The 17511-nt window shown below is 32.9% G+C and overlaps 1 protein-coding gene across 1 annotated transcript in view; it reads left to right on the forward strand.

Annotated features, from left to right (window-relative positions):
* LOC138305689 (unconventional myosin-Va-like) overlaps positions 1-17511 on the forward strand; it is a 110499-nt gene that overhangs the window by 30456 nt on the left and 62532 nt on the right. The window contains 14 exon segments of the mRNA XM_069245979.1: positions 645-751; positions 1196-1327; positions 1912-2045; positions 2370-2451; positions 2820-2960; positions 3467-3676; positions 4202-4342; positions 5173-5202; positions 8462-8559; positions 8975-9061; positions 9290-9401; positions 11150-11361; positions 16596-16710; positions 17215-17406. Coding sequence (XP_069102080.1) covers positions 645-751; positions 1196-1327; positions 1912-2045; positions 2370-2451; positions 2820-2960; positions 3467-3676; positions 4202-4342; positions 5173-5202; positions 8462-8559; positions 8975-9061; positions 9290-9401; positions 11150-11361; positions 16596-16710; positions 17215-17406 — 1793 coding nt within the window.

Raw genomic sequence — 17511 nt, forward strand, 5'->3', positions numbered from 1 at the left:
ATACTTGTATCCACCTTGGATTCCTCCACGGAATATTCACCATCCAACACCTTCAGGACATTGGACCCCTCCAACAACTCCTTCATTTAAATGTATTATATTGTTGTAAAAACATCACATAACTATCTGTACCTACCATCGAGGGCAGATAACTATGTGTGTATTCAATACAGAATGTTGAAAATCCCAACTTATTTTGTGACAACCTAACTTTGTGATTTCATTCTTTATCTCTTTATTTAATATGATGATTTAATAATGTCAAAGGTTATTATCACAATAAGTTTTAAAAATTCTTGGAGTTTTAAAGTTCATATGAATGGTGTTCAAGGTAAAAAAAGTAATGACATTTTGACATCTTTAGTTCTGTTGTAACTAAGTCAAGTATATAAATGAACATTTAAAGAAGAATTTGAATAATACAATCGTAAAGCCTTTATTCTTTAATGTAAATGATGAGAAATGAATATGAATCTGTCAAATGGGAAGCAATATCTCGCTGAAAAATTTAGGCTGGTTAGCACTCGTTAAGCCTTACATTGATGGTTTCCCATCAATGATGAGTCAGCTCTGTGAAGTTTGTGATGACTGGTCATTCTAATATTGTAAGTAAGAAACATGTTATATTTTTCGTGATTGCACAGGCGTTGGGGAGCGACATCAGATGATGCTTTTCCAGATCCTCTCCGGAATTCTCCATTTTGGAAATGTAAAAATAGGCGAAGCTGAGGGAGAGTCTTGTGAAATTCCAGTAAGTTTTAATGAAAATAGCAGACAGTGTAATAAAAGTACTCCATATTTATATGTTCTTTTATAAGTTTATTTTTGAAGCATTCTCTCGAAATTTGATTACAATAAATAGCACAGTCTACAATATACACAAAAAATAGTATAAAATAGCTTGTTTTGCTTTTGGTAGATGCGTAATCAGTACTTCATTCCATATAAGGCATAGCGCTATGGACTTTTTTTGAGGATGCTATAAATCATTACTGAAATTTTTATCTTGAAGTAAAATTAGAAGCTCCAACTTTTCAATGGTGGTAATGGTGTAAAGTAAGTAACTTTTGTAACTGACAAAATATACTAATGTGTCTGCTCCCATTTTTGATAGCGAAAAAATACCATTCGTCAGCAGTGTAGCGTCTTTAATTTGAGTCTAGTGTGATATAAAAGACATATTTTTCCATTACAGGCTAAGGACAAATCCCTGGCTACATGCTGTTCTCTACTGGGGATTGAGGAGTCACAGATGAGGATGTGGCTGTGTCATAAAAAGATCACAACAGTCAACGAAGTCCTCACTAAACCTCTCACTGCCAGTCAGGTAACTGTAAAGTCAAGGTTGCTAAACTCATCACTGTTAGCCAAGTAGAGTAATTCAAGGTTACTAAACCTTTCACTGCCATTCAGATAACTAGGTCAAAGTCATTTAATTTACTGCCAGTCAGGTAGGTCAAGGTAAGCAAATTTTTTACTGTCAGTCGTATACTGTAAACTAACCTTTCTTTCGTGTGCAATTCACTTTCACCAATTTTTTGCGATCTAAGTAAATTTGCAAACATTTATCTTCACAAATTCACATTGAATTTTACATCATTTATTCTGAGAGGATTTTCGGAACATTTTTTAAACAGAACAGTCTTCAAAAACTTGATTCGAAATGGAAATCGCAAAATTTAATATCTGCGAAAGATTGTTAGTTTACTGAAGGTCAAGGTCACTAAACCTCTTACTGCCAGTCACATAGGTCAAGGTCCCCTGGAATATTCCAGTAGTGTCTACTAAGAAGTCACCAAAATTTTGTTAATCAGTCATTATTGAAGCCGTGTTTGATTTGCTAAGAACTGAAAAATAGTGGTGTCAATTGTTGTATCATTTTAATAAAACCCTCTGTTTCTATAACAACAGGCCAGTTTTGCACAAGATGCCCTTGCCAAGCATATCTATGCTGAGGTGTTCACCTGGATCGTCAACAAGGTCAACCTTACTCTTCAGAGTACCACAAAACAGTACAAGTTTATAGGAGTTCTCGATATTTACGGGTAAGGCTAGCCCAGGTGTTGAAGAAAACACCTCTGATAAAAAGTTATAATCTGTTTCATAAAGTAGCGTTTTGGTAAAAAGTTATAATCTGTTTGATAATGTGGCCTTTGGTAAAAAGTTATAGTCTGTTTCATAAAGTAGGTCTTTGATATAAAGCTGATAGAACTGTTGGTAAAAATATGTTGTTGTGAGTCAAGAGGTATTTATGTCGAAGCCTGTAACCCACCAGTACCCCTTCAACTTTAAATACCCTGAACTGAATATGTTAATATAAATATGTTATTATCGTCAAATGCATATTTTATCTTTCTTTTCTCTCACAGATTTGAAACATTTGAAATCAACAGTTTTGAACAGTTCTGTATCAATTATGCCAACGAAAAATTACAACAGATATTTAACAGTGTAAGTATCTTCTATACATAGTAAATCATTCTAACATCACAGGGAGTAACATTCTGTTTATTGTGAAAGTGTAGTTATATACAGCACGGTCAGATTCTTTGACTTCAAATTTTGACATGCAAATAATATTATTAACAGTAAAAAAGCTGACTTAGCAAAAATATCCACATTTAAAGTACATTCAGAAGTGGTAATTTTCACCAAAATTTTCAAATGGGAGTTTTATTATTTTAACATACAAGTTATCATTGTTTTTTGTACAGAAAATTGTTATTGAATTTTTATTATAATTTGTACAGAAAATTGTTATTGAATTTTTATTATAATTTGTTTTAGGACAAATGATAATACTTTGATTTCCTTTACAGCATGTGTTTAAGTTAGAACAGGAAGAGTATGTCCGCGAGGGTATAGAGTGGTCGTTTATAGATTTCTATGACAACCAGCCCTGTATTGATCTGATCGAAAGTAAACTGGGAATTCTGGATCTGTTGGACGAGGAATGTAAGGTAAGGTCATTCAAGGTCAAAAGGGTCAAAGGTAAAAATGCTATCAATTTGCTAATGCTAGATCTAGACTTTAAAGGTTACATTGAGATGAAAAGGTTTGTAAAGTAAAAAAAGTCAGAGGCAAAATACTAAAAATTTGTTAATGCAAAATATAGAGGGCAAAGTTACATTGAGATGAAAAGTTTTGTAATGTCAAAAAGGTCAAAGGTAAAAATAGTATTAATTTGCTATAATAGCAAAGATCTAGAGTTCAAAGGTTACATATAGAGATGATTATTTTTGGGCAAAATAATTTACAAAGCTAACAATTTTATGATCATAACATTAAAATTCTAAATTGTTTAAAATGTTTTTGATACTTGAGTTTTAAATATCTGAACGGGGCATCTTATCAGAAAATGCAAAACAAAGGGGTTTTATCATGTTATTTGAAATACATAGTGTTGTCATGTTTTAGTTTGTTTTAATTTGTTCCTAAATGGTACAAACACGATTTCCGTTGATAGATGCCGCGAGGGTCAGATGCCAACTGGTGTCAGAAGTTATACAGTAAACATTTAGGGAAGGCGAAACACTTTGACAAGCCACGTATGTCAAACTCCGCCTTCATTATCGCCCATTTCGCTGACAAAGTCCAGTACCTCGCCGACGGTTTCCTGGAGAAAAACAGAGATACAGTACTAGAGGAGCACATCAACATTCTCAAAGCCAGTGAGGTATGTTAATGTTAAGGACTTAAGGAGGTATGGTATAGATAAAAGTATAACTTACATTCCAAAAGAGTTCCAAAAAAGAAAACTAGGATCTTTGTGCTCCTGCCACAAAATTTGAGTACATGTTGAGTATTTTTGAGCCCTTCAGTCCAACCTATAGCTATCTAAAAGACCACCTAAAGACCACCTAAAGTACAGACGAAAAATGGTCTTTATGACCAGTTGGTCTTTATGTATACACTAGGTTATACACTTGATGAATTGTGTTGAAATTGGTTATATTGGTTATTTGTGACCCAAGGAAAGTGGTCTTTAATGCATGTGGTCATTTTACAGAGGTGGTCGCTAACGCAGGTTTTTCTTGTTCTTCCCATAGCATATCATTTGGGCCCTACCTGAGAAATAGGAACCTGGAAATCCATTGATCATGTAGTCCATCTGTTTACAATTTTGGTGAATTTGAAAATATTTAAAGAATTTTGACAAAGATTGCAATGCAAGAGGATATGAAATTCTCGTTAATTTCAGTTTGAACTGGTTGCTGAGCTGTTTGATGCTAAAGATCCTAACCTGAAGAAGCCAAGAGCGGGATCTGCCACGACACATTCCACACGAAACGCCCCGAAAGGAGGAGGGTCAAAGTCCAATCGTAGCACCGTAGGATCTCAGGTTAGTGTATAGCGCCATTTATATCATAGGGGGAGATAACCCTAATTGACCTTGGCGTTTTTTGAAAGAGTAATGCATAAGTGTAATATTTTTGAACATTCTGTGTACTGGTGTGATTAAGAAACCAAAATTTTGGAATTTGTAGTTGTATGCATCATAGATACAGTAAAATATAGTTATATTGTTAGTGATAGAATAGAAATTTTGAGTTTATAAATCATTTCAATAGAATTTTTTATTTCTTTTTCAAACCTTAACTTTATTAACAAAGTTTTTAGAAATATTCTTTTGAATTTTAATTTTTTTTCATGAATCATTTATTATAACTGCATCATTAGTAACTTGTCATTTCCATTTGTCATTACTTATGTGTAGTTTTGATTTTGTTTGATCAGGATAATTATAATATGTGTTGTGAGGCTGAGACAGAAACATTTATAGATAACGCTACAACAATACAGCTATGTTCTGTGGTTGACAGAATTTTAACATTTTCATGAAGTAAAAAATAATTATGTTTTTGTACTTTTAAAACTGAAATCAAACACTGATGATGACTAAGATTCATCAATACAAACAATTATCTAACTTCTGAAAAAATATTTTTGACTGGAAAAAAAAAATGGATTCAAGGACAAAGTTTAGATTACAAAATCAATCATTATTTGATGAAGGAAAAAACATTTATCCCTTTTTCTTTATTTTGTGAAAAAAAAAAAAAATAATAATAAAAGAAATACAAACTAAGAGAACCTGGCTGTATGATATTGCCTGCCTGTGTGTAAAAGCTTCAGTAACGATATTTTGACATGTTTTCCTCGTTGCTATAGCAACAACAGAAGGCAACCGTGGGAGATCAGGTAAAGCGTGTGCCATCGCACGTGTGTGTGCGACCGCGCGTGTTACTCGTTAAGTCTGGTTGTGGGCTCTCACATTTCTCGTCTCCTTGTTCTAACTGTCAAATACAAATATAGTATCTAGGTAGCTAAAATATATATTTTACTTACGTAGTGTGTTTTGATATTTATCCATATTTATTTCAAATATAGCCATTAAAAAAAACAAATAAAAATCAATCAAAATAAAAGAAAATCAATTTAAAATAGTAAAATATCATTAAAAATAAAATCTTTTTTTTTTCAATTTTCGATTTAACCATTTATGTTGATGATTTGATGATATTAATTGTGTTGTAAAATTTTGACATGCTTTCAATTACAGTATCAATTAATTATTGTATTCATCAAAAATGAAGCACAATAAATGTTTCAATATCTAATTTTATAAAATTGTAGGATAAAATTAAGTATTTTTTTAATCTTTTGGCAATTTCGTGTTTAAAATTAAACTGATATTAGATATATGGCTGTATTACTTTATTTAGTAAAATCACAAGTATAAAATTATTGTTTTTCTCCATCAGTATCACACATAACATAGTATATATTTTAAGAGTAGTCAAACATATCCACATATCCTAGAGTTGTATTATGAGTTATAACTTCTCAGTTGACTTTTATTAGTCATTATTCTCTTATTGTCTTATGTGAAATATTTACAAAATTTTTCTCTATTGTTGACCGGCCTTAACAATTTCTAAAAATTTAATCAACAGTCTTTGATCTATTTGTGCTTGATTGTATTATTGAAAATCATCAGCATTAGTGCAGATCAAATAAATGCTTTAGAATAAGATGTAAATTTTTTATAGCTGAAATGCTTGAAATGCTGCCTTTTGATACATGTAGATACTGTTAAAAAAATAATTTTAATTTAAAATCAATAATTATGAAGTAATCAGTCTCAAGATGATGCATATTGATATTTGGCCAAAAAAAAAGAGAAAGTCTTTAAATGAATTCCTGACAGTTTGATTATATAATATTGTAAAATTTTCTGGTATTTGAAAATAGTGAAAAATAAATAAAAAGTAAATGAATGAAATGCCAGTTTTAGTATGAATTTTAGATTATTTTATTATTAACATACAACATAATGTATGAAACGCTACATCCATTCTTAGCTAAAATTACAAGCATATATTTGTGCAGGTTTAACAAGAAATTGAGAAAAAATACTTCTAAGCTATAATATTTAAAAAAAAAAATCTTAATTACTAGACTATGTGTTTGCTCATTTAACCAGTGCATATTTGTTGAAAAATAACAAATCAAATTTGTTGTTACATATTTTATTTTTGTAACAACAGATTTGATTGGTTGCTAGGTACTGAGTGTGTTGGCCATTACTAACAAGTGTGTGGCTTAAGTTACTAACGACATTTTAACATATCTGTGTATGATTTATTCAGATTTTAATTAGTGATTTAGAGCATTTAATTATCTTTCATATCATTGTTATGGTCATACATTTCAAGTCCTAAAATTTGAACTAGAAGCTCTAGACAGATCAGTAATTTTGTGAATTTCATTTGCATACTTGTTCTTTAAAACCAGACAAAAATATAAGCATTAGATTAAAATTAGTACATTTTGTTCCTTTTCAATGTCACTATATTTAATTTGCAAAAAAAAAAAAATATAATAAAAATAAATTATGGTATTATTTGTATGAAGCTTATCACATTTTAAATATTTTTGAATGAACCAAAAACTCCAATTCTAATAGAAATTCAAACCTGTATTGGAGTCTCCAAATTCAAACAGTTTTGTATTTGAAATGTATGAAAGAATCCATTGCTATTTAAAAACAGGATTCCTGAATCCGTTTTAAAACTAATATGTCTGCATGTAACTAAAAATTATGACATATCCCAGATTATTCAGACATCGCTTATGTTTTTTGTTAACTTTCCAGTCAATTAGTGATTTCGTATTTTTTTTTTTTAATTAGTTTTCATTGTGTTAGTAGATTTTTATTACTTTGTTATAATTCTTTGATTTTAAAGAAGATTAATTACTTGATACATTTTTTATTTTATATCATTTAGTAGATATATATATTCACAAATAATTTTCATATTTTTGAATTTAAAAAAAATATCGAAATATTATACAGTCATTGAACAATATTTTTTTAGAATTCTTCAGATATTGAACATTTATTAAATAAGTTACCGGAATACTTACATTTTTGTTTTGCATTATTTAATAGATATAATTCACAACTAGTTTCTATCTATTTCAATTAAAAAATGTATCTAAATATTATATTCATTGAACAATATTTTGGTAATTTAGTTTTGCATATTATTTGTTTTCCAAGAAAATATTAATATTTATATAACTGATATGGTAGTAGAGGTATTGATTTACTAATATTGAGACATTCACTCATTTATCCCTGAAAACACATTTGAACTGATCCAAATCTGAGCCTGGAACAGTTCATTATACAATGACAGGGGTGAATGAGTTATAATGCATGTAACCTATTGTAGAGATTTATTTTTATTTATTTTATTAGAAATTAACCAGTTTATCATTATGGTAGTGTGAACCTTTAGATGGGACAGGGATTTACATTGCTAAAGGCATTGTTTAAAACATTTATGTTTGAAGAAAACATATAGATAATATCAATTAATTCAACGATAATTCAACAATAATTATCAAAAATTAACTGGAAATTAGTAAACAAAATTAGTGATACAATCAATTCTAAAAGTGAATTGGCATAAAAATGCCTAACATTAAAACTGGAATCAAGAAATGGAATCAAGAAATGGAATTTTGTTGTGTCTTTGATTGCTTTCAGTAGCCTTTGGAGATAGTAAATCTATTTAGAGAAAGTTTCTGTAAAACTTTTCTGCATATTTTCTATTATTTTGTTGACCATCATTTGTTTGAAATCATCAGCTGCTGTGTTTACTAATTTTTGCAATCACTCATTAGAACACAGAAAATTCATCCTTCTTTGAAGATCATATTAAAAAAAATGGTAATACATGTACAGTTAAAACTTGTTAACACGAGAAACTAATAAAGCTAAAAAAAACCTGAATAATTCAAATTTTGTTGTTACCAAGAACCTTTCAATTCATATCCAATTATACTCAAATACTCAAATTATGCAAGATTTGGCTATTGTCCAGTTTACTTTAAATTGACTAGGTTTGACTGTATATAGAATCTTGATGATGATGTGTGTGTTTTACAGTTCCGGGATTCCCTAAAAATGTTGATGGAAACGTTGAATGCCACCACACCACATTATATCCGTTGTATCAAACCTAACGACTTCAAGGAGGCGTTCACGTGAGTAGCGACACAGATCATGTACATGATATAATGGTTCTTTCTTTTATTGCCTAATCATTTGAAGTTACTTCATTGTGTTCTTGTAATTAAAGATGTTTGAATTTGGTCCATGTGTAATCCGTTATTCAAAACTCATTCCTGTGAATTCTGACTACATAGCTATCTTTAACACTAAAAACTATTCATATTGACATATGAAATTAAGGCACAATCAGATCTCATTCTGAAAGCATCAATTTCATATATTTTGATTATTAATCATCAAATAATGGAAGAAATTTGAAGATCATCTATAACCAAGGCCAAGGTCAAAATTTGCAGAAACCAAAACGGTTTTATTTCCTTTTGTCTCCAACTGCCTTTTTTCTCTGATTGTCCCAAATTTATAAATCCTGCTATTTTTTTTGTGTAGATTTGAGCCCAACAGAGCGGTGGAACAGCTGCGAGCCTGTGGTGTGTTAGAAACAATACGCATCAGCGCTGCTGGATACCCCTCAAGGTAGGTCAAAGTTCATGACCTTTCTCAAGGTCATTCTTATGAAATGAAATATAACTGGATGTTAATATAATTGCTCTGAAGTTATTAATAACAATATGGTTTTGATTCACATTTCATCAAGAAGGGGAGTTAATGTACCATTTGAAATAATTTTGGTGCATAAATGATCCTTCACAAACGACAACATGAGTGTTTCTTGTCGTAATACTAGTTTTCTGTCCTGTGTAGGTGGACCTATAGCGAGTTCTTCCAGAGGTACCGCGTCCTCGCCCGCTCCAAAGACATAAACAGATCCAACCCCAGGAAAACCTGTGAAAATATCCTCATTAAAATCATACAGGTAAGGTCAAGGTTAAAAGGTCAAAGTCCTTTATGGAAAGGTCAATATTAATGAAAATTCTTGATAAAAGGCAATAATGTTAAAATATTTAAGCAGGATTATTGTTCAGCAGCGAAGAAAAGACATCCATAATTAATGATCTGCGAAGGTCAAACTTACAGGTGTGATATGTTGGGTTCAAAGTTTCCAAAGAGAGGTCAAGGTCGCGGTTGTAATAAAAATACATTATCAGGACCTTGTCAATTGTTTCTTGTACCCTATGGACTAGCAGGGCCTTGATATTAATTTTATCTTCTATGAACCACTGGGGCCTTAGTATGTTTCTTGTATCATATGCATTGTCAGGGCCTTTATACAAATTTTGTATCCTATACATTATCAGGGCCAATCACCAACCAAATTTATTAGAAAGAACAAGAAGTTAGTGGAGGTATTCTGTATAAATTTGACATTCAAATTTCATCAATAATCTATACATTCAATTCACAACTATACTGTATATAGTATACCCTATGAATACAGTCAGTGGTATTTGCTGAGACAAAATTAATTTCTTGTTACTACCAGGGCCTGGTTGTTATGTCAGTGATCACCTGATTAGCTTAGTCACATGATTAGCTTAATCACATGATTAGCTTAGTCACATGATTAGCTTAGTCACATGATCAGCTTAATCACATGATTAGTGAAATTTTTATCTTTTGTCTCCTGTAAAAACTGTAAATACAATGTCTGTAAAGCTAGTGTGCAAGTAACATATGGAAATTAGTACAATTTTGTCAAGTTAACTTCAAAAGAAATTGTTTTATTTTAATTTGAAAATTGTTGTTAAATTGTGATTAGCCTAATCACCTTTTGAACTATTGGGCCCAGAATGATAGTTGAAAGATAGTTTTTAAATATGTTGATAAGTTGACTTATCTTGATAAGATGCTGTAATGTTTCATTATAACCAAAAACTGATATCTTTTCTGTGAATTCATGACTCGGATCAAAATAGGTTTAAATTTTCCGTCAGTATGATTGTGAATTGTCATGTTACTGCTGTTTAATTTCCAGTTCAATAACTCTTCACCTTCTGCATGTTTTAAATGAATACAAAATTAATCATATTCATAAATCTTATAATATACATGGGAAATGTAATATGAGCAAGGGTGTCAGAAGCATAATAGCAATGTGGTTTACGTGTCTGACATCTGCCACAGTTGACTATGCTTTTACTTTAGTTCAGAATCTCAATGTTTGCAAGTATGGCTGTCAAAAGGTTGTCACTGTATTCAGTTAAAGCTAACATATGTTCCTAAGTTACACCTTGTTACTAATTTATTTATCACCAGTTGAAATGTCACGTTGGAATTAACAGCAAAAGATATTTTCTTTCAGATCTGCATTAAATTGTTGGACATTATATTGAAACCACAAATAAATAGTTGATTATAAGAATTGATAATTACAAAATCTGATATAAAATGAGTTTTAAGATTCTTACCAATTTGATATACAGACAATAAAGTCAAGTCCAATATTTTGTATAATTTTCTTTTGTTCCATAAATAAATCAATTTCATCTTATGTGAGTTGAATTCTATATAAAAGTCTAAATTTCATTCCAAGATAATAAAGGGAAAAATAAAGACAGCATGCAAGCATGACAAAAATTAAAGTTGTATTTGTCAAAATATTAAGTATCATCACAACGAGAAATATTTTCTGATTCATCATCTTTTTGGTTGTTTGTTGCACAGGATCCAGACAAATACAGATTTGGTAAAACAAAAATCTTCTTCCGAGCCGGACAAGTGGCATATCTGGAAAAACTCCGATCGGAGAAACTCCGTGCCTGTGGCGTAATGATTCAGAAACATGTCAAGGGCTGGTTGGCACGGCGACGGTACAAGAAGGTCATGCGGTCAATCAAACTTATACAAAAACATGGACGAGGAGTGCTGGCCAGAAGGTAATGTTGGCAGGATTATCTCCCTTTATAAACATATTTATCTCCTTTATTCAAGCAAGCCAGATAGACTTATCTCCCTTTATATAATGGAAAGATAGAGTTGTCCCATGAAAGACAGCTATGTAAGATAAATCTATCTTACATAGCTGTGACGTCATAATTGCTAAACAATCAGATGACGTCATATCAGCCAAAGTTGACGTCATTTTTCTTCTATTTCGATTGATTTGCCGGATTTATTTACCATTTCATTTGTTTAATTTGCATTTCAAACCGTTTTACCTAAGCTTTCTTGTTTATATTTATAAATATAAACCAAACTTTGATGAGCTCTTTCGAATGGCGTTCTTATTTTTAAAATCGATCAATTGTTTAAGAAGTTAAGATTTTGTCACAAAATGGCTGCCTCACCTTTCGTGCAAGTATCTTGACAAGCAATGTGAAAAAATAACTCTTTCATATGTGCATATGTAGGATAGAACTATTCCACCCTCGGGTACAGAATTTTGGGTCAGAAACCTCGGCAAGCCTCGGTTCTGACCCAAAATTCTGTACCCTCGGGTGGAATAGTTCTATCCTACATATGCACATATGAAAGAGTCATATAATCTCCCTTTATGTAATGGAAATCCTACACCGATTCATAAATAACTGTCATATTCAGTAATTAGCAAAATGTTTCAATTAAGTTTATGTATTCATTTTTTTTTCAAGAACACAAGGATGTACAGTACCTGAACCGTTTAACGTTCCCAGCCTAACGCAAACGCAACGCAAGAAAATCGTCCGTTAGCTAACGCTAACGATTGCTAACGCTAACGATTAACGATTAACGATAAACGATTAACGCAATACCGGCTAACGATTAACGATTAACGCAAAACGCAAAACGATCGGCTATGATAAACCGGAAATACCATTGTTATAATCACGGACACGGCTTGACGGTAAATGAATTACGGATCTTGATGTTTTGAAATACAAACGAAAGTACAGGAAAAACTGGAGTATGTCGGGATTAAAGTTTCTGTATATCATATAAACATTTGCCTATGAAAACTATATGGACACGATGAAGTCAAAGACGACAGTACTCGATGCAAAGTTTCCATGGACAAAATAATGTACGTTTACAAAATGAATGACATGTGCAACTGTATGTATGGAGAAAGAATGGTATTATTCTAAAGTGTCATATTTACCCGATATTTTAAGAAATAACAAATTGTTACAACATCTCTTTACTGATAATCCCACAATGAAGTCAAACACGACTGTACTCGATACGAAGTTTCCACTTCACACGTACGTTTACAAATTACTTGTACAACCGTATGTATTAAGAGAGAATTGTATTATTCTAAGTGTCATATTTGTCCGACATTTTAAGAAATAACAAACAAATTGTTACAACAACACTGTATTAATAATATTACCGTCACAATGTCATAACTTTATATATAATTAGTGAAGCAATCATGCGTATACTGGTACATGTACTTTAAATGGAAATATTTTCACACAAACACATTTAGTCCGAATGATTCGGACTAAAACATAAAAGCTCATTGCTTACAATTGACTAGGGTCGTACATGTACATTTACAAATGCACGTACATACGCCACAGCTACTGTAATAAAGATTAAAGATTGAACATTTGAATTCGTGTTTCGCCATTTACAGTTCTCTCATTTTATAGTTCATGCATATAATAAAGATATAAAGAATGAAAATATTTCACTTCCAGTTGTTTATATTCAAATTAATTCAATTATGCATAAGCATTGATGACAACGACGATGAAGATAGTGATGCACATGCATACATGTATGTACACTGAAGATAACTGTAAAATTGTCTACGTATATTTGTAACTGGTGTAAGAAATATAGTTATTTGATCACATTTCACATCAAGCAACTCCTCAATTTACAGTTTAAACAAATTAATTATTCATACAATGTATAAGTGTAAGCTAATTCATTCCACCGTAATCTATAGGAAAGCATATTGCACACATCAAAATTTTGAAATACGACAGTACATATAAATTATGTCCGTGAAATGTACTGTCACAGTGTACATTTTTGTACGGGGCACAGGTAAGTTGGGTATAAAGTTAATCTCCCTCCCAAGAAGGTGTTAATTACAGGTGAACTCCGCCCGTGGCCAGCTACAGGGGGTCGACACAAGGTAACACCAGTCGTGACCTATATACCTGTGCAGGTAAAATACCCGTGCGCGTCACGCTGGGAATTGAAAAGATTCCAGGTACAAATAACAACGAACACATGTGAGAAGTGACTGACTGTCCAGTTTTTATTGATATGAGCTAAACGTATATATCCGTGTCTGATTTGACACGCGTACAGTACGTGTGAAGGCTTACAATGTAACGTACAGATACATGTACCCCTGCACAGTTCGAATTCTCTACACGTGTTCTTTATGTAGTTGTAGGTATACTCGTACCAAGGATTTATACGTCCTTGACTCGTACATTGCAAACATTTACATCATTCATTCCATTTTCATATAGATACAAGTACTAATTAATTGCGTTTGAAAAATATGTACATGTAAATGCCAAATCTCACCTATTCCCCGTGTTCAAACTCGTCATATTAATGATTTTTTTTTTCACGAATTTATTTACAAATCTCCCGAGTCTTTTATGCGTTCTTCGTACATTGATGATATTTAACATAACAAGACGAATATTATGCAGCGTGTCTGTAATAACATTTTTATATTTTTAGCCCACCATCATCAGATGGTGGGCTATTCAAATCGCCTTTCGTCCGTGGTCCGTCGTCCTTCTCCGTCCTTCCGTCCGTCCGTCCGTCCGTCCGTCCGTCCGTCCGTCCGTTAACAATTCTTGTTACCGCTATTTCTCTAAAAGTACTGAAGGGATCTTTCTCAAATTTCATATGTAGGTTCCCCTAGGACCCTAGTTGTGCATATTGTATTTTGGGACTGATCGGTCAACAAGATGGCCGCCAGGCAGCCATCTTGAATTTTGATAGTTAAAGTTTGTTACCGCTATTTCTCAGAAAGTACTGAAGGGATCTTTCTCAAATTTCATATGTAGGTTCCCCTAGGACCCTAGTTGTGCATATTGCATTTTGGGACTGATCGGTCAACAAGATGGCCGACCAGCCGCCATCTTGGATTTTGATAGTTAAAGTTTGTTACGGCTAATTCTCAGAAAGTACTGAAGGGATCTTTCTCAAATTTCATATGAAGGTTCCCCTAGGACCCTAGTTGTGCATATTGCATTTTGGGACTGATCGGTCAACAAGATGGCCGCCAGGCAGCCATCTTGGATTTTAATAGTTAAAGTTTGTTACCGCTATTTCTCATAAAGTATTGAAGTGATCTTTCTCAAATTTCATATGTAGGTTCCCGTAGGACCCTAGTTGTGCATATTGCATTTTGGGACTGATCGGTCAACAAGATGGATCCGACCAGCCGCCATCTTGGATTTTGATAGTTAAAGTTTGTTACCGCTAATTCTCAGAAAGTACTGAAGGGATCTTTCTCAAATTTCATATGTAGGTTCCCCTAGGACCCCAGTTGTGCATATTGCATTTTGGGACTGATCGGTCAACAAGATGGCCGACCGGTGGCCATCTTGGATTTTGATAGTTAAAGTATGTTACCGCTATTTCTCAGAAAGTATTGAAGGGATTGTTCTCAAATTTCATATGTAGGTTCCCCTAGGACCCTAGTAGTGCATATTGCATTTTGGGACTGATCAGTCAACAAGATGGCCGCCAGGTAGCCATCTTGGATTTTGATAGTTAAAGTTTGTTACCGCTATTTCTCAGAAAGCACTGAAGGGATCTTTCTCAAATTTCATATGTAGGTTTCCCTAGGACCCCAGTTGTGCATATTGCATTTTGGGACTGATCAGTCAACAAGATGGCCGCCAGGTAGCCATCTTGGATTTTGACAGTTAAAGTTTGTTACCGCTATTTCTCAGAAAGCACTGAAGGGATCTTTCTCAAATTTCATATGTAGGTCCCCCTAGGACCCCAGTTGTGCATATTGCATTTTGGGACTGATCGGTCAACAAAATGGCCGACCGGTAGCCATCTTGGATTTTGATAGTTAAAGTTTGTTACCGCTATTTCTCAGAAAGTATTGAAGGGATTGTTCTCAAATATCATATGTAGGTTCCTCTAGGACCCTAGTTCTGCCTATTGCATTTTGCGACCACCATCTTGGATTTTGATAGTTTAAAGTTTGAAAAGCAGAAAAAAGAAGTGTAAGTTTGAAAAGCAGAGAAAAGATCCCTCTTTTATTTGTCAGACATAGATTAATCTTTGGTGGGCGCCAAGATCCCTCTGGGATCTCTTGTTTTATATTTATAACATTTAAAATGCTGTAATCTTTCAAATGTCGTGGATTTTTTCTAAAATAATGCTTTTGACATTAATATTCTGTAAGACAGTTTCGTTAATATTTGAATTGCTTTCGCAGAAATCATAGTAACTACGTTTCTGATAATAATGGTAAAAAAGTGATAATCACATTAAGTTTTGAAATGTCATTTAAATACGAGTATTTCAGAACGTTTTCACAGATAGGAGCGTACGTCATGTATGCGATCTTGTTACTGTACATATTTTTATTTCAACCACATCTAACAAACATATATACATCCAAAAGAGATATAGAATGCAATACAATACACTTAATTCATATTTTTTTTTTATTTCATAGATGTTATGATAATCGCTTCTACACGAAGCGGTAAACGTAATATCATATCCGGATCGTCAAAGCATCTCACCGGCATTTGGTTCTATTTTTAGTGGCTAACGTTAGCGGAAGTGGGTCCTGCTAACGATTAACGCAAACGATTTCTAACGCAAACGATTGTAAACGCAACTAACGATTAACGATTGCTAACGCAAACGATAACGATTAACGATAAACGATTGCTAACGCTAACGATTGCTAACGGAAATAACGCAAACGCAAACGAAACGCAAATTTGGGAACGTTAAACGGTTCAGGTACTGTATCAGAGCCCATATCAAGTAGAATCTTACTGAATATTTAGTGTTATTATGAAATCAATTTATTATGAATGTTTAAGTTTAAATGATCTGATGCCGAGACCTTTTACAAAGCTCATCCCATACATGAAATTGATTATCCAGGCAAGAAGAAGAAGTCAGACATGTAGTAGTTTCTAATATTTTGATATGTTGTGTATTTCAGACATGCTAAATTCCTGCGAGAGACGAAGGCAGCCACTAGGATCCAGAAGGTGTTCAAAGGCTTCCAGGCTCGTAAAGTGTTCAATGTCAAGAAACGTGCTGTGATAAAACTACAGGTAGGGCATCACATTACAGGTGTATCATATAACGGTACAGGTCCCTGTGTGTAATATATATAAATTGCTTTTGAGTAACGGATACAAAAATCCATTAGGATCCTCCTGTTGACCTTAAAAATGAACCACAACAATCCATGAACTTATAGCAGGACATTGGTTCTTACGAATTTCTCCTGGAATATTTCATTTTGTTAGCCTAGGATACAAAAAGGTACATTATAAAAACAAAATAATTATGCCACTGTGACTCAAAACAGAATATCATCTTCGGATAAAGTCACAACTGAAAACGTAATATTATAATATAAAAATGTGTGCTTTGTTCTATGAGATTAAAGAGCTTTTACCTTTTCAATTACTGAAATTATAAAATAACTAATTATATAAGAAATATTGGAAACTCTGCTGACATGATAAAATATTGGTAACATGTAACATTTACTTTGTTGGATTATCTCCCTTTGTAAGCTTTGTTTCTATGACAACATTTTTTATCACCAGGCATGTATCCGAGGATTGTTCGGAAGACGAGAGTACCAAAAACAGATGCACGAACACCGAGCCGTTGTTATCCAGCGACACGTCCGAGGTTGGTTACAGAGGCGGAGATATCGGAAGATTGTCCACGGTTTTGTCCTTGTACAATCACACTTCAGGAGACGTAAGGCCAAGGCCCAACTCAAAATCCTCAAGGTAGGTCAAGTAGAGGAGAACATTGAGGTTCTTTGAAACATTAAAAGACAATGGTTTTTATGTCCCCAATTTGAAAGTGGGTACGAACGGGGTCATGTAGTGTTA

Source organism: Argopecten irradians, chromosome 13, assembly GCF_041381155.1.
Source record: "Argopecten irradians isolate NY chromosome 13, Ai_NY, whole genome shotgun sequence".
In the NCBI taxonomy this organism is placed as follows: domain Eukaryota; kingdom Metazoa; phylum Mollusca; class Bivalvia; order Pectinida; family Pectinidae; genus Argopecten; species Argopecten irradians.